At 48.0% G+C, this 18,558-nt stretch overlaps 1 protein-coding gene across 3 annotated transcripts in view; it reads left to right on the plus strand.

The window, feature by feature from the left end:
• The first annotated feature begins 314 nt into the window (after positions 1-314).
• The window catches only part of LOC139257613 (retinol dehydrogenase 7-like), a 63,172-nt gene continuing 44,928 nt past the window's right edge, over positions 315-18,558 (plus strand). For 2 of the 3 annotated variants that reach the window (XM_070874563.1, XM_070874553.1), the window contains exon 1: positions 315-496. Coding sequence is in view for 1 of the 3 variants with exons in the window: in XM_070874553.1 (XP_070730654.1) it covers positions 477-496 (20 nt within the window). In the remaining 2 variants the exon portion in view is untranslated. Of the gene's footprint in view, positions 497-582; positions 626-18,558 lie in introns of those variants that run through there. The other variant, XM_070874564.1, reaches the window with a different exon arrangement.

Here is an 18,558-nt window from a genome sequence, read left to right on the forward strand (position 1 = left end):
AGTTAAGGTCACAGAGTGACGTTGTCTCCAGAATGAACCTCGTGTAGTTTCATACTGTAGAGTAAGGACTTTACAGGAAGCTTGGGAAAATTATTCATTGTTATGAGCAGAACAAGAAGATAAGGAAATGAAGGCCAGCCTGTGTGTCATGGGAATGGAAGGCCCAGGCTAGATAACAGAGGCACCAGCTGGACTTGAATAACTCCATTGGTGTATAAGTGTTGAAACAATGTGTATTGATTTATGACTGTTGCAAAACAACCCAAATTACAGTAACTTGTGTACTATAAAAGAATGCTGCAAACTCTGTATTGTTGAATGTGGTAACTCGGGTAACTGAGAATCACTCCCTTGTTTTCGTTTGAATAAACTCTTTACCTTCTGGACTCAGTAGACTCGAGAGTGGTTTATTATTAACACAACAATTAATGTCGTCAACAGGAGCCCCTTGGCCCCAACAACTGGTACTGTGTTGAATGCTGATATCAAAGAACGGGTGAGTATGTTTACTTTACCACCCACTAGGTAGGGAGGTCGGTGTTTGGGTTGGGAAGTCGCCAAGCCTAGTTGAGGATCAGAACCATGAGATTGGCTGTGGGTATAGCAACTAAAGAACGACCGTTAGGTAAGTCGTAGCTCCTTGGGTATAGATTGCTCTCAAGGATAAAAGTTGTACCTTGGGTATAGATTGCTCTCAAGGGTAGAGTTGGTGAAAGGTTTCCAGTTTGTATGAAAGTGTGTGTTTGTGTGGAAGCTTTCCTGACTGTGAATGTTTGGGGAGTTACAGAATTTTTCATTTGTCTGAAAGCCTGTCTTTTAAAAAGAAAGCAGTGTGTCTGTAAGTTAGTTTTAGCTCCGCCCACCTTTTCGGACAGAGAGCAGAAAGTATTTTTTTAACTTTTTGTAATGTACTGGATCTGGGAAGGTTACGAAAGTATAAATAAATTGAGTGTTAAAATGTTCATTATGTACCTAGAATTGAAGTAGATTTTAAGTTCGATGCAGATGTGGATTTATTTTGATTATGATTTCATCATCATCATCATAGGCAGTCCCTCGAGTCAAGGATGACTTGCTTCCACATCAAAAAGTTCACAGGTGTTTCAAGGAATATTCCTGCTCCCGAATTAAATCTTGAAGGGTGGAAGATGCCTGTGCGTGGATTTTTTTAACGTGTGGTGGCCATTGCACACCAGCCACCACACGGGCTTGACAGAGCTAGGTCTTAGTCCAGTGGCAAGGATTACCCAAGACAACTGCAGACCAGCTCTGCAGCACGGGCCTAGTGCGTACACATATCACAGTGGGGCTGGTTTGTGCTGCCCCTGGGCCCTCGCCTCTTCTGGGTCCCGAACTCGTGCCTCTCCTGGGCCCCCAAACATGTCCCTCTACAATCTCTTGCCGATCCTTTGTGGAGCCATGAAATGCACAAAAGACGGGTTGTTTAACAAAAGATAAAACTTCAGCCTTGAAGATACAGTTGCTAAAAAAAATGATGAATTTGACATTTTAATTGGATTACAGTTAAAAAAGATTGTGATTGTCTTATGTAGTTTAATTAAAAATGTGTGGTCTCATTTTAAATCAATTCGAATCGTAACAAAGCACTGTCATTTCAATTTGGTTATTGCAAGCAAATCAATTTGAACGTTTAAAAAGCATCATCTTCTTTAGTGGCCTTGCCTGCATAAATTTCTCTGAGCTACAAGCTAAGGGAAGCTCCTCTTTCTTTTTCCTTTTGTGTAGAATTTGTGATATTTGTTAAATATAAAAACGAATGTTTCTCCAGTTATATTCAGTATTTTTAGTCAATTGGAAAGGCATTTGGAGAAAGAATATGGAAATTGCTCTAACTTACTGTGTTATTTTGTTTTATTTTATCTGCTCTGTATTGTGTTTAGTTACTAACATATTGGCTATGAAAAAAAAAGATATTGGTCTGAATTTAATTGCAATTATTGAGGTTAATTAACTTATGAAAATCTGTATTTCATTGTGGCCACAGTGAAATTCTGGTTATTTCAAAGTATGAATGTCTCTAGATCCGCACATTAGAATTTTATATTGAAAAAAAAATGAATGAAGACACCCTGGGGCCAAAATTCACCGTCCCTGAAGGAATGGTTACTGCGGGGTTGGGCGGCAGATCAAAAATATTGATTGGCCGCCGTAGTCGGGTACTTTTTCCTTCCCGAGCCATATTGAGCTCGGTGGTGGGGGGGGGGGGGGGGGGGGTTGGTTTGAGCGGTGCTCACTTCCGCCGAAAACGTTGGGGTGAAGCTACTGTAAAGGTGAGTTTGCAGCAGTGAGCTCTGCAGCGTGCAGGCCGCTGAAATGTGGCAAGGACATGGATTTTCAGCTGCAAAAGGATAAGACTTTTCCCGAAAGTGCCCACCGAGGTATTCGATGTGGTGCTCGAACGCGACACCACTGGAGTGTTGCCGCGATCGGGACCTGTAAAGTCCTTACTCTACAGCATGAAACCACATGAGGCACATTCCAGGGACAAGGCCACTCTGTGACCTTAGCTCTCTATTGTACGACTCCAGAAGTGATGGCCCTGCATGGGACCTCCCTTTATATATCTGTGTGATCAGGTAAGGAGTGTCTCCCACAAGTTCACCCCCTGTGGTCAAGGTGTGCATCTAAGTTGAGTGTATACAGTAATACAGTGGTGTTACATTGTAGTTACAAACATGACATCACCTTCCTCTCCCCCCCCCCCCCCAAAGTCTTACTGGGATCATAGGTTCAGTCTTTCAGGTGGTCTACGCTCCCTCGTGGAGCGCCGCAGTTGGGGCTCTGGTTGTTGGACACTGACGTGAGTGTCTGTCACCTGTGGTGATTCCGGCCTGTCCGGACTGACCTCAGGGACTGTGCATTCTTCCGATTGCTCTTGTTGCACGTTCGCTGGCGGTAGTGTGAGCTCCATCTCATGGTCTTCTTCAGGTTCCTCCGTGTCCCCGCTGAACCCTTTTTTTACTTGGTCCAGATGATTCCGGCATATCTGGCCATTGTTGAGTTTTACCACGATGATCCTATTCCCCTCTTTGTCAATTACAGTACCCTTAAGCCATTTGGGCCCCATGTCGTGATTGGGGACGAATACAGGATCATTTATTTCTATACATCTCCCCCTTGAATTACGGTCATGGTACTCGTTTTGTGACTTGCGCTTGCCCTCAACTATGTCGGTCAGGACTGGGTGAATGAGGGACAACCGAGTTTTGAGTGTCCGTTTCATGAGTAGCTCTGCAGGTGGGACCCCTGTGAGCGCATGTGGGTGGGATCTATAGACCAGCAGGAGGCGCGATAGGTGGCATTGTAGAGAGGGTCCTTGAATCCTGAGCATACCTTGCTGAATGACTTGGACCGCACGTTCCGCCTGGCCATTGGAGGCCAGCTTGAACGGCACAGTCCTGACGTGGTTGATGCCATTGCCCGACATAAATTCCCGGAATTCATAGCTCATGAAACACGGGCCATTGTCATTAACCAGGTTGTCTGGCAAGCCATGGGTTGCAAAGATCGCACGTAGGCTTTCCACGGTGGTGGATGACTTGCATGAATTCAGGATGATGCACTCGATCCATTTCGAGTACGCATCTACTACAATGTGGAACATCTTCCCCATGAATGGGCCCACGTAATCAATGTGAATGCGTGACCATGGCTTGCTGGGCCAGGGCCACGGGCTGAGCAGGGCCTCCCTGTGGGCATTGCCCAGCTGGGCACAGGTCGTGCACCTGCGAACACAGTGTTCCAGGTCTGAATCAATTCCAGGCCACCAAATGTGTGACCGGGCAATGGCCTTCATCATCACAATGCCTGGGTGCTCGTTGTGGAGTTCCTTGATGAATGCCTCCATGCCCTTCTGGGGAATGACTACCCAGCTGCCCCATAGTAGGCAGTCGGCTTGGATGGAGAGCTCATCCTTCCGCCTGTGGAACGGTCTGACCTCCTCAGGGCATACTCCGTGTGCGGGCGCCCAATCCCCAGTCAGAACACATTTCTTAATCAAGGATAGGAGGGGATCTCTTTGTTCAGATTTTGATCTGGCGGGCTGTGATGAGGGAGCCTACACTGTCAAAGGCATCAACAGCCATGACCATCTCAGCGCTTTGTTCAGCTGCCCCCTCAGTGGTGGCCAGTGGGAGCCTGCTGAGTGCGTCAGCGCAGTTTTCAGTGTCGGGTCGGTGCCGGATGGACTAGTCATAAGCAGCTAGCGTGAGAGCCTACCGCTGTATGCGAGCTGATGCGTTGGCATTGACAGCCTTGCTGTCTGATAACAGGGATGTGAGTGCTTGTGGTCTGTCTCTAATTCAAACTTCCTACCGAAGAGTTATTGATGCATTTTTTTTGCACCATAGACACTTGCAAGCGCTTCCTTCTCGACCATCCCATATCCCCATTCTGCTTGAGAGAGCGACCTGGAGGCACAAGCCACAGGTTATTGCTGACCCTCAGCATTACCCTGCTGCAACACGCACCCAACCCCATAGGACGATGCATCACATGTCAGAACTAAACATTTACAGGGGTCATACAGCGTCAACAACTTGTTTGAACAAAGTAGGTTTCGCGCCCGATCAAAAGCCCGTTCCTGACGGACCTCCAAAACCAATCGCAGCCCTTACGCAGGAGCACGTGTAGCGGCTCCAACAACGTGCTCAAGTTCGGCAGAAAGTTCCCGAAGTATTTCAACAGTCCCAGGAATGAACGCAGCTCCGTTGTGTTGCAGGGCCTGGGTGCTCGTTTGAATCGCCTCTGTTTTGGATTCGGTTGGCCGAATCCCATCTGCAGTAACCCTCCTGCCCAGAAACTCAACCTCTGGAGCTAAGAACATGCATTTCGACTTCTTGAGTCGCAGGCCTACCCGGTCCAGTCAGCGTAGCACCTCCTCCAGGTTGTGGAGGTGTTCTTCGGTGTCTCGACCCGTGATGAGGATGTTGTCCTAGAATACGAGCGTTCCCGGAATGCATTTAAGCAGGCTTTCCATGTTACATCGAAAAATCGCAGCCGCTGATCGAATGCCAAACGGGCACCTGTTATACGCAAACAGTCCCTTGTGCGTGGTGATGGTGGTCAGTAGTTTGGATACATTGGCCAGTTCCTGGGTCATATAGGCTGAAGTGAGGTCCAACTTGGTGAACAGCTTGACACCTGCCAGCGTGGCGAAGAGGTCCTCAGCTCTTGGGAGTGGGTATTGGTCTTGTAGGGACACCCGATTGATGGTGGCCTTGTAATCGCCACAGATCCTGACAGAGCCATCCGCTTTTAGAACGGGAACGATGAATTCAATAGGTGAGATGATGCCCTCTCGCAACAGCCGGTCCAATTCGCTCTCGATTTTTTCCCGCATTACATACGGCACTGCTCTGGCTTTGTGGTGCACTGGGCTGGCGTCCGGGGTGATGTGTATCACTATTTTAGTGCCTTTGAAAGTCCCGATGCCCGGTTGGAATAGTGACTCAAATTGTTGTAGGACTTGTGAGCATGAACTTCGCTCCACCGAGGACATTGCATGAACATCCCCCCATTTCCAGTTGATCTCAGCTAACCAGCTCCTCCGCAACAGTGCAGGACCATTGCCCGGGACAATCCAGAGTGGCAGCCGGTTCACTAACCCATTGTGTGTGACAGCCATCATTGCACTGCCTAGCACCGGAATGATTTCTTTGGTGTAAGTCCGTAATTGTGTCTCAATACGTTCTAATTTGGGTCTACTGGCTATAAGTGGCCATAGCTTCTCAAATTGCTGAACGCCCATGAGCGACGGGCTGACCCCAGTGTCCAGCTCCATGCGTACTGGGATATCGTTCAACAAAACCCTCATCATCATTGGTGGCGTTTTGGTGTATGAACTGTGAATATTCGCTGCATGAACCCGCTGAACCTCGGCGTCCGTCGATTTGCCCCAAAAATCATCCTGCCTCACAGAACCCTCTTCTGGTCCATCTACCTCATATATTAGTCTGGTTGCAGGTTTTCTGCACATTCGAGCTAAATGGCCACTGAAATTGCAGTTCCTGCAGACAAACTGTTGGAATCTGCAAGATCTGGCTGAGTGTTTCCCCCACAACTCCAGCATGAGTTAAAGTTTCCATTGTTGGGGACAAAGGGACTATGGCCAGGAATTCCGCGCTGACTGTCCCTTTGATTTCTGTTAAGTACCCTATTAGTGGATGTCAATGGCCCCATCCCGGGCCGCATTGTCCACTGTGATGGCGTGAACGTCCATTCAGCCTGCCATCGTCTCTGTTGAGGTCCTGCTCTTGGGTCTATTGCTGCCTGGTAAATGTCAGACTGCCCCTTCTGCCTGCGGGGCTCTGAGTAGCATTGATGGTGTTGACTCCCAGATCCATTGCCACGTTAGAGGCAGAATTGCGCGCGTAAATCATTTTCGTCTCTTCCTCCCTCGCCGTGAAAGTTTGCGCTAACAACGCTGCCGCTTCCAAAGTCAAGTCCTTGATCTCAATTACCTTGCGAAAAATTCCCGCATGACCGATACCCTCAATAAAGAAGTCCCTTAGCATCTCTCCCCTGCAGGCGTCTGTGAACTTACAAAGGCTGGCCAAACGCCGGAGGTCCGCTACAAAGTCGGGTATGCTCTGTCCTTCACGACGTCGGTGGGTGTAGAATCTGTGTTGAGCCATGTGTATGCTGCTCGCCGGTTTGAGGTGCTCCCCGATTAATTTGCGAAGCTCTTCAAAGGTTTTGTCCGACGGCTTTTCGGGTGCCAGTAAGTCCTTCATGAGCGCATAAGTCTTTGGTCCGCAGCTGGTCAGGAGATGAGCCCGTCGCTTGTCGGCCGCTGCATCCCCCAGCCAGTCTTTAGTAACGAAGCTTTGCTGAAGCCTCTCGACAAAATCATCCCAGTCTTCCCCAACACAGTCCCGTTCCTCTGCTACCGGTGTCCATTCTCGTGGGTCGTGAATTCCCGTTTCTCGTTGCCAATGTAAAGTCTTCACTTTACAGCATGAAACCACGCGAGGCCCATTCCAGGGACAAGGCCACTCTGTGACCTTAACTCTTTATTACAGGACTCCAGAAGTGAAGACCCTGTGTGGGATCTCCCCTTATATACCTGTGTGATCAGGTAAGGCATGTCTCCCACAAGTTCGCCCCCTGTGGTCAAGGTGTGCATCTCAGTTGAGTGTATACAGTAATACAGTGGTGTTACATTGCAGTTACAAACATGACAATCCCCTCTCATTCTTCTAAATTCCAGTGAACATAAGCCTAGTCGATCCAGTCTTTCTTCAGAGGTCAGTCCTGCCACCCCTGGAATCAGTCTGGTGAACCTTCGCTGCACTCCCTCAATAGCAAGAATGTCCTTCCTCAGATTAGGAGACCAAAACTGTGCACAATATTCAAGGTGTGGCCTCACCAAGGCCCTGTACAACTGCAGTAAGACCTCCCTGCTCCTATACGCAATTCCTCTTGCTATGAAGGCCAACATGCCATTTGCCTTCTTCACCACCTGCTGTATCTGCACGCCAACTTTCAATGACTAATGTACCATGACACCCAGGTCTCGTTGCACCTTCCCTTTTCCTAACTTGTCACCATTCAGATAATATTCTGCCTTCTTGTTTTTTCCACCAAAGTGGATAACCTCACATTTATCCACATTATACTGCATCTGCCATGCTTTTGCCCACTCACCTAACCTGTCCAAGTCACCCTGTAGCCTCTTAACATCCTCCTCACAGCTCACACTGCCACCCAGCTTAGTGTCATCTGCAAACTTGGAGATATTACATTCAATTCCTTCGTCTAAATCATTAATTTATATTGTAAATAGCTGGGGTCCCAGCACTGAACCTTGCGGTACCCCAAAGTCACTGCCTGCCATTCTGAAAAGGACCTGTTTATTCCTACTCTTTGCTTCCTGTCTGTCAACCAGTTCTCTATCCACGTCAATACATTATCACCAATAATATGTGTCTTAATTTTGCGCACTAATCTCTTGTGTGTGGGGCCTTGTCAAAAGCCTTTTGAAAGTCCAAATATACCACATCCACTGGTTCTCCTTTGTCCACTCTAGTAGTTACAACCTCAAAAGATTCTAGAAGATTTGTCAAGCATGATTTCCCTTTCATAAATCCATGCTGACTTGGACCGATCCTGTCACTGCTTTCCAAATGCGCTGCTATTACATCTTTAACAATTGATTCCAACATTTTCCCCACAACAGATGTCAGGCTAACCGGTCTATAATTCCCTGTTTTCTCTCTCCCTCCTTTTTTAAAAAGTGGGGTTACTGATATGTCCTTACTATACAGTATAAATGCACACGAGGCCCATACTTGAGGGAAGGCCCATACTGTGACCAGTAACCTTTATTCATTCGCACTCAAGTGATGAAGGTGGGTGGAGCTTCCCCTTTTATACCTGGAAGTCCATGCTAGGAGTGTCTCTCACAAGTTCACCACCTAGTGGGCATTGTTCTCACAGTGTACAACGAAGGTCAGTTTATACATGGGTTACAATGATGGTTGAATACATGACATCACCTCCCCCGCAAAGTCTTATTGGGATCACAGGTTAAGTCTCTCTGGTGGTTTACGCTCCCTTGTAGAGCGCCTGAGTTGGGGCTCCGGTTGTTGGGCGCTGGTCTGAGTGTCTGCAGTTTGCGGTGCCTCAGGCCTGTCCAGACTGCCCACAGTGACTGGGCTCTCCTCCACTTGTTTCCGGTGTTCGGTCACCTGTGGTGGAGTGAACTCTACATCGTGTTCTTCCTCTGCTTCTTCTGTGGGGTTGCTGAACCTGCTTTTTGTTTGATTCACATGTTTGCGGCAGATTTGTCCATTGGTAAGTTTAACTACCAGAATCCTATTCCCCTCTTTGGCAATCACCATGCCTGTGAGCCATTTGGGCCCTGCAGCGTAGTTGAGGACAAAACAGGGTAATTGACATCGATACCTCTTGCCCTTGCATTCCTGTCATGGCAGTCACATTGTGACTGATGCCTGCTCTCGACAATTTCTTTCATGGTGGTGTGTATAAGGGATAACCTGGTTTTGAGCATCCTTTTCATTAGCAGCTCTGCGGGTGGAACCCCTGTGAGCAAGTGTGGTCGGGATCTGTAGGCGAACAGGAAACGAGATAAGTAGCTTTGTAGGGAACCCCCTTGGATTCTGAGCATCCCCTGTTTGATTATCTGCACTGCTCGTTCCGCCTGGCCGTTTGAGGCCGGCTTGAACGGTGCCGTTCTGACATGGTTAATTCAATTGCCTGCCATGAAGTCCTGGAATTCAGTGGTTGTGAAGCACGGGCCATTGTCACTGACCAAGACATCCAGTAGACCATGGGCAGCGAACATTGCCCATAGACTTTTTACCGTGGCAGAGGATGTGCTTGAATTTAAAATATCACATTCGATCCATTTGGAGTAGGCGCCTACTACAACCAAAAACAGTTTTCCCATGAAAGGACTGCGTAGTCCACATGGATGTGTGACCATGGCTTGGCGGGCCATGGCCAGGGGCTAAGGGGGGGCTTCCCTGGGCACATTGCCCAGCTGGGCACACGTGTTGCACCTGCGAACACAAAGTTCCAAATCTGCATCTACCTGGCCACCAAACGTGTGACCTGGCAATTGCCTTCATCATGACAATGCCCGGGCGCTCATTGTAGAGTTCTCTGATGAACACCTCTCTGCCCATCTGGGGCATGACTATGCGGTTTCCCCACAGTAGGCAATCGGCCTGAATCGAGAGTTCATCCCTGCGCCTGCGAAATGGTTTAAATTCCTCAGGGCATGCCTGGTACATGGCTGCCCAGTCCCCATTCAGGACACATTTCTTGACTAAAGACAGTAGCGGGTCTCTACTTGTCCAGACCTTAATCTGACAGGCTGTCACGGGTGAGCCTTCACTTTCGAAAGCTTCAACAGCATGACCATTTCAGCAGCATGCTCGTTGCTCCCTCGGTGGTGGGTAGTGGGAGTGCATCGGCACAGTTTTCAGTGCCCGGTCGGTGCCGAATTGTATAGTCATAGACGGCTAACGTGAGTGCCCACCTCTGTATGCGGGCCGATGAGTTTGCATTTATGGCCTTGTTGTCGACCAAAAGGGACGTTAGGGGTTTGTGATCTGTCTCCAGCTCAAATTTCCTGCCAAACAGGTACTGGTGCATTTTCTTTCCTGCATATACACATGCAAGCGCCTCCTTTTCTACCATCCTGTAGCCCCTTTCTGCCTGGAACAGACTTCTGGAGGCTTAAGCTACCGGCTGTAACTGACCCTTGGCATTAACATGTTGCAACACACACCCGACTCCATAGGACGACGCATCGCTTGTTAAAACAAGTTTCCTACATGGGTCATATAGCGTTAACAGATTGTTGGAGCATTACAAATTGCATGCTCTATCAAAAGCCCTTTCCTGGCTGTCCCCCCAGACCCATTCACGACCTTTGTGTAGGAGCACATGTAGCGGCTCTAGCAGCGTGCTCAATTTGGGAAGAAAGTTACCAAAATAGTTCAGGAGCCCCAGGAACGAACGCAGCTCCGTCTGAGGGAAATCCTTATTAGCCGGGAAATTGTGTTGGGGAAATTGATGGGATTGAAGGCCGATAAATCCCCAGGGCCTGATGGACTGCATCCCAGAGTACTTAAGGAGGTGGCCTTGGAAATAGTGGATGCGTTGACAGTCATTTTCCAACATTCCATTGACTCTGGATCAGTTCCTATGGAGTGGAGGGTAGCCAATGTAACCCCACTTTTTAAAAAAGGAGGGAGAGAGAAAACAGGGAATTATAGACCGGTCAGCCTGACATCGGTAGTGGGTAAAATGATGGAATCAATTATTAAGGATGTCATAGCAGTGCATTTGGAAAGAGGTGACATGATAGGTCCAAGTCAGCATGGATTTGTGAAAGGGAAATCATGCTTGACAAATCTTCTGGAATTTTTTGAGGATGTTTCCAGTAGAGTGGATAAGTGAGAACCAGTTGATGTGGTATATTTGGACTTTCAGAAGGCGTTCGACAAGGTCCCACACAAGAGATTGATGTGCAAAGTTAGAGCACATGGGATTGGGGGTAGTGTACTGACATGGATTGAGAACTGGTTGTCAGACAGGAAGCAAAGAGTAGGAGTAAATGGGTACTTTTCAGAATGGCAGGCAGTGACTAGTGGGGTACCGCAAGGTTCTGTGCTGGGGCCCCAGCTGTTTACACTGTACATTAATGATTTAGATGAGGGGATTAAATGTAGTATCTCCAAATTTGCGGATGACACTAAGTTGGGTGGCAGTGTGAGCTGCGAGGAGGATGCTGTGAGGCTGCAGAGCGACTTGGATAGGTTAGGTGAGTGGGCAAATGCATGGCAGATGAAGTATAATGTGGATAAATGTGAGGTTATCCACTTTGGTGGTAAAAACAGAGAGACAGACTATTATCTGAATGGTGACAGATTAGGAAAAGGGGAGGTGCAAAGAGACCTGGGTGTCATGGTACATCAGTCATTGAAGGTTGGCATGCAGGTGCAGCAGGCGGTTAAGAAAGCAAATGGCATGTTGGCCTTCATAGCAAGGGGATTTGAGTACAGGGGCAGGGAGGTGTTGCTACAGTTGTACAGGGCCTTGGTGAGGCCACACCTGGAGTATTGTGTACAGTTTTGGTCTCCTAACCTGAGGAAGGACATTCTTGCTATTGAGGGAGTGCAGCGAAGGTTCACCAGACTGATTCCCGGGATGGCGGGACTGACCTATCAAGAAAGACTGGATCAACTGGGCTTGTATTCACTGGAGTTCAGAAGAATGAGAGGGGACCTCATAGAAACATATAAAATTCTGACGGGGTTAGACAGGTTAGATGCAGTAAGAATGTTCCCAATGTTGGGGAAGTCCAGAACCAGGGGTCACAGTCTAAGGATAAGGGGTAAGCCATTTAGGACCGAGATGCGGAGGAACTTCTTCACCCAGAGAGTGGTGAACCTGTGGAATTCTCTACCACAGAAAGTTGTTGAGGCCAATTCACTAAATATATTCAAAAAGGAGTTAGATGAGGTCCTTACTGCTAGGGGGATCAAGGGGTATGGCGAGAAAGCAGGAATGGGGTACTGAAGTTGAATGTTCAGCCATGAACTCATTGAATGGCGGTGCAGGCTAGAAGGGCCGAATGGCCTACTCCTGCACCTATTTTCTATGTTTCTATGTTTCTATGTTTCTATGTGTTATGGGGTCTGGGTGCTCTCTGGATAGCTACCGTTTTGGACGCAGTAGGTCTGATCCCGTCTGCTACTATCCTCATCCCAAGGAATTCTACCTCTGGAGCTAGGAAGATGCACTTCGCCTTTTTCAGTCGCAGCCCTACCGGGTCCAGTCTGAGTAGCACCTCCTCCAGGTTGCGGAGGTGTTCTTTAGTATCGCGACCCGTGATGAAGATGGTATCTTGAAAAACCACGGTCTCTGGAATCGACTTGAGGAGGCTTTCCATATTTCGTTGAAAGATTGCAGCAGCTGAACGAATCCGGAACAGGCATCTGTTGTACTCAAACAACCCCTTGTGTGTCGTGATGGTGGTCAGCCTCTTCGACTCACTCGCCAACTCCTGGGTCATGTAAGCTGAGGTCAGGTCCAATTTTGAAAAAAGTTTGCCATCGGATAGCATCGCAAAGAGGTCCTCCACTCTCGGTAGCGGGTACTGGTCTTGGAGTGACATCCGATTGATGGTGGCCTTGTAATCACCACATATCCTGACTGACGCATCCGCCTTGAGCACCAGCACAATCGGACTCGCCCAGTCACTGAGTTCGACTGGTGAAATGATGCCTTCCCTCAGCAGGCGGTCCAATTCGCTTTCTATCTTTTCCCGTATCACGTACGGCACCGCTCTGGCCTTGTGGTGTACTGGCCTGGCGTCCGGGTTTATGTGAATCACTACATTGGCCCCCATGAAGGTGCCAATGCCGGGTTGAAATAGTGAGTCAAAATTGTCCAGGATCTGTGAGCATGATACTCGCTCCACAGAAGAAATTGCATTGACATCGCCCCATTTCCAGTTCATGACAGCAAACCAACTCCTCCCCAGTAGTGCGGGACCGTCCACCGGGACAATCCAGAGTGGCAACCTGTTCTCCGAATCTTTGTGGGTCACGACTACCGTGGCGCTGCCTCGCACCGGAATGATCTCCTTTGTGTATGTCCGTAGCGTCAATCGGCGATAATTTTGGCCTCCTCATCTTGGACGCCCACAACTTGTCGAACTGTTTGATGCTCATCAGGGACTGGCTGGCCCCCGTGTCTAGCTCCATTGATACTGGGATGCCATTGAGGAGCACTTTCATCATTATCGGTGGCGTCCTGGTGTAGGAACTGTATATGTGCTCCACATGAACTCGCTGAACTTCAGCTTCCAGCGATTTCCCCCAGTGTTCATTTGGCCTCGTAGGACTTACATCGGGCCCGTCCTCCTCGTACATCAGCCTGGCTGCAGGCTACCTGCACATACGCACCAAGTGACCGCTGACGTTGCAATTTCTGCAGGTATATTGCTGATACCTGCAAACTCTGGCTGGGTGTGTGCCTTCACACCTCCAACATGAGCCGTTGCTGGAAACAAAAGGTCCATTACCAGTCGATCGTCTCTGACTGTCTCTGTAACTGTCCTTAAGCACACCATTAACAGGTGTTGATGGCCCCATTACTGGCCGCATTGTCCCTTGCGATGGCGTGAATCGGCGTTCAGCTTGCCATTGTCTCTGTTGAATTCCGCCTCTGGGTTCGACTACATGTTGGGGCATGTCCGATTGCCCTTGTCTGCCTGGAGAACTGTGTGCTGCTTTAACAATGTTGACTCCCTGTCCATTTGCTGCATTTGAGCCGAGACTTTTGTCAAACTTCATTCTGGCCTCTTCCTCCCCTGAGATAAATGTCTGTGCCATCAAGGCCGCCGTTTCCAGGGTCAAGTCTTTGGTCTCAATCAGTTTCCTGAAAACCCCAACGTGCCTGATGCCCTCAATAAAAAAGTCTCGCAGCATCTCTGCTCTACATGCATCTGGGAACTTACATAGGCTCGCCAGTCGCCGGAGGTCTGACATGAAGTCTGGAACGCTTTGCCCTTCTTGCTGCCGGTGCGTGTAAAACAGGTGTCTTGCCATGTGCATGCTGCTTGCCGGTTTAAGGTGTTCCCTGATTAACTTACTGAGCTCTTCAAACGTCTTGTCCGCCGACTTCTCTGGCGCTAGAAGATTCTTCATCAGGGAGTAAGTCCTGGATCCACAAACCGTCAAGCGTTTGCCGGCCGAATCCTATCCCAACCATTCCTTAGTGACGAAACTTTGCTGTAGTCTCTCAATAAAATCATCCCAATCATCACCAACACAGTACCTCTCGTCTGTGCTGCTAGTGGCCATGCTCACGTGGTTCAAATCCCAGTTTCTCGTCGCCAATGATATGTCCATACTATACAGTATAAATGCACACGAGGCCCATACTTGAGAGAAGGTCACTCTGTGACCAGTAACCTTTATTCACTAGCACTCAAGTGATGAAGGTGGGTGGAGGTTCCCCTGTTATACCTGAAAGTCCAGGCTAGGAGTGTCTCCCACAAGTTCACCACCTAGTGGTCATTGTTCTCACAGTGTACAACGAAGGTCAGTTTATACATGGGTTACAATGATGGTTGAATACGTGACAGTTACATTAGCTACCCTCCAATCCACAGGAGCTGATCCAGAGTCAATAGAATGTTGGAAAATGACCACCAATGCACCCACTATTTCTAGGGTCACTTCCTTAAATACTCTGGGATGCAGACTATCAGGCCCTAGAAATACCATTTGGAAATTAGTTTTTAAGGGAGCCTCCATAGGTCGAATTGTCTTGTCAATAATTCGATCCCAGGCCCACTCCTAAAAAGAGGATAAAAGAATACCATTACGGCTCATTCAGACAGATCAGGAAGGGAGAACCACACAAGGGTGAGCTGGTTGAATGCTCTTTCGAGAATGGAACCCGCTTATTGAAGTCAATCACTCTTGGGGTTCTAGACGAAAGGAAGAGAGGCAATAAGCCAGAGACCTGCTTGTCACAGTCGTATGCTTTTGCTGTATAACTCGTATGTTATATTCCATCCTAAACTCTGAATAAACACAATATATCCACCATATTGGTTTTCACTCAAACCTGATTATCAAGGCGACCAGAGGTAGCCTTAACAGGCAATTTCTAGCATTTTCTAGGTGGTACATCCTGTGTGGCTTGAGCAGAGGTAGAGACAGCCTGTTCAGATCCCTGCCCTGACTGCTGAGATGCTTTTGACCTACGCCCTCTGTGTTTTGGAGCCTGGGAGAGCCCAACCCAAAGATTGCACCACCTGTCCCTGTGCAGGGGCAGATTCGGCCATCGGGAGATGAGGCAGCATGTAGGGTACTGGCTAAGGGGGAACAACAGGTGAGAAGTGGGAATGCTTTGAGTGGAGTTCCCACTTCCATGTCCAATTTCACCATCATCCTTCTCCTAGGCCACTGCCACATCACCCCTACCACTCTGCTGCAGAGCAGGTTAGTGAAGATCAGTAATACGTTGTAAGGCTATGGATAAGCTATGTCATCCTGTTTAAGGTGGCATGCAAGTTGGTTTCCAAAATCTGTACACTCATGGTCATAGCCTGCATGGAATTGTTTGAGAACCTTGCTTGAATTTCAATGGAGGCTGACTCTCTCTTCATGGCAGACAATCTCGCAATTTCCTGTGCCACCAATCCACTAGTGATCGGGTTGGACTCCTCCATCCTCTCCGCTATTGTGGATAGTGTGTGTGGCACATCTGTCAGTACCTAGCAAAGTTTCTGATGCATCTTTAGAATTCTCCTTCAGTATCAGTGTCCAGCTGAGCAGAGCTTGGAGAGGATTGTGTATCCCAATGGGGACTCTCCGCAGCTCCACACCAGTGTCTGCTCATGCTCACTTCTAAGTTGTGAATCACCAAGCGAAACACCAACTAACTCTAAAAGTGGTCCCACCGAAGTGAGTAACTGCGCTAATGCATGGCTGTAGGTCCTGTGAAGGTGAACCCTCAGAAAGAATGAGGTCCTGAAGAATTGTCCTCATGGATGTCCTGCAACACTTGCTGTATGCATGAAGGCCCTGGAAGACAAAAGAAAGTGATATGATTTAGTTGTCGCAATGTCACAATTTTGACAGTCAGCATACTCTGTCTTCTCACAGTTCAATTATTGATGAATAGAAATCAGCATCTATATGTAAGAGATGTTTGTAATTCTCTCACCAGCTATCTGCGAGCTCCCTGTTTCTCCTTCTCTGACTGAGAGGGATGCAGGTGTGCCATTGATCTCCATCCTCATCTCATCTGTGAGCTGGACTATTTGTGGCTGTCCACCTCCAGTCCTGACCCTCCCCCTTGCGTTTTGCGCTCTCTTCTACAAGAGGTGAAAAAACAGGCCTGTGAGTGAGTGATGGCGAGATATTTATCTGATGGATGCAGCACATTTGATGGGCGTGATTATGAGACACGTGCATCATATTGAATAAGGATTGGGGTGAGTGCCAATGATGAATGGATAAATGGGGAGGTGATGAAGTGCATAGAAAGTGAAGGCTGGGTACTGCTGAAAGTTGAGCGGGTGTGAGGAGTGATGTGATGGAGAACACTTAGCCAGAGAGTGTGAAAGGGAGCGGGACCTCAAAGCACAGGATGCAGCTGAATCAGCAAAGGTACACACTTTTCCGAACCTGTTAGATCATTAAAACGCTTCCGACATTGCATCCGTAACGTGAGCACAATGCTCCTGCTGTTCACCTCCTCAGCTTCCTCCAACCATGCCTTCTGGCTGAGAACAGCAGGTTTCTTCCTCCCGTTGCTGGGGGAAAGTATCTCTCCTCATCCTGACTGCATCCGGCAATAATTTCAGGGAGGCACCATTGAATCTAGGTGCTGCCATGGCTCTATGTACACCACCCATCCTGAACACCGACAATTTCCATTTCTGACTGTCTCTTTATATACAGCTGGTCCCGTCATGCGGATGTGCATCATAGAAACATAGAAACATAGAAATTAGGTGCACGAGTAGGCCATTCGGCCCCTCGAGCCTGCACCGCCATTCAATAAGATCATGGCTGATCATTCAACCCCTTTCCTGCTTTCTCTCCATACCCCTTGATCACTTTGGCTGTAAGGGCCATATCTAACTCCCTTTTGAATATATCTAACGAACTGGCCTCAACAACTTTCTGCGGTAGAGAATTCTACAGGTTAACCACTCTCTGAGTGAAGAAGTTTCTCCTCATCTCGGTCCTAAATGGCATACCCCTTATTCTTAGACTGTGACACCTGGTTCTGGAACTCCCCAGTAACGGGAACATTCTTCCTGCCTCTAACCTGTCCAATCCCGTCAGATGTTTCTAATGAGATCCCTTCTCATTCTTCTAAACTCCAGTGGATACAAGCCCAGTTGATCCAATCTCTCCTCATATGTCAGTCCTGCCATCCTGGGAATCAATCTGGTCAACCTTCGCTGTACTCCCTCAATGGCAAAAACGTCCTTCCTCAGATTAGGAGACCAAAACTGAACACAAGGCTCTACACAACTGCAGTAAGACCTCCCTGCTCCTATACTCAAATTTTCTAGCTATGAAGGCCAACATGTCATTTGCCTTCTTCACCGCCTGCTGTACCTGCATGCCAAATTTCATTGACTGATGTACCATGACACCCAAGTCCCATTGCATCTCCCCTTTTCCTAATCTGTCACCATTTAGATAATATTCTGTCTTCTGTTTTTGCCACCAAAGTGGATAACCTCACATTTATCCACATTATACTGTATCTGCCATGCATTTGCCCACTTACCTAACCTGTCCAAGTCACCCTGCAGCCTCTTAGCATCCTCCTCACAGCTTACACTGCCACCCAGCTTAGTGTCATCTGCAAATTTGGAGATATTACATTCAATTCCTTCATCTAAATTATTGATGTATATTGTAAATAGCTGGGGTCCCAGCACTGAACCCTGTGGCACCCCACTGGTCACTGCCTGCCATTCTGAAAAGGGCCCGTTTATTCTGACTCTCTGTTTCCTGTCTACCAAGCAGTTCTCTATCCAAATCAGTACATTACCTCCAATACCATGTGCTTTAATTTTGCACACCAATCTCTCACCAATCCACCTTGGGAAAAAAAACAGTAAAAGGGAATATTATTTGAATAGGGAGAAATTACAACATGCTGTGGTGCAGAGGGACCTGGGGGTCCTTGTGCATGAAACTATTTTGGATCCTTGTGCATGAAACTCTTTTGAGTTTACCTGAAAATAAACATAAACATTAAACCGTGCCACTCGCCTGGGTGACACAGCAGACATTTTCAAGGCCCCTTTTTTTTTTTCCTTTTTTTTTTGTTTTCTTTTTTGGGGCGCTAAAATCAAATTTTTTCCAGTGCCCCCTATAAAAGGGGAGGGGGACACTAAAAGCACCGGCAATTAAAACAAATTAAACTTTAAAACGTAAAATCAAATTAAAATTTGGTTGCCGGGCGTGATGATGCACTCCAGTCCCTCCGGTGCCCACCTCTCGCGGAAGGCCA

This window comes from Pristiophorus japonicus, chromosome 3, assembly GCF_044704955.1.
Source record: "Pristiophorus japonicus isolate sPriJap1 chromosome 3, sPriJap1.hap1, whole genome shotgun sequence".
NCBI classification, from domain to species: domain Eukaryota; kingdom Metazoa; phylum Chordata; class Chondrichthyes; family Pristiophoridae; genus Pristiophorus; species Pristiophorus japonicus.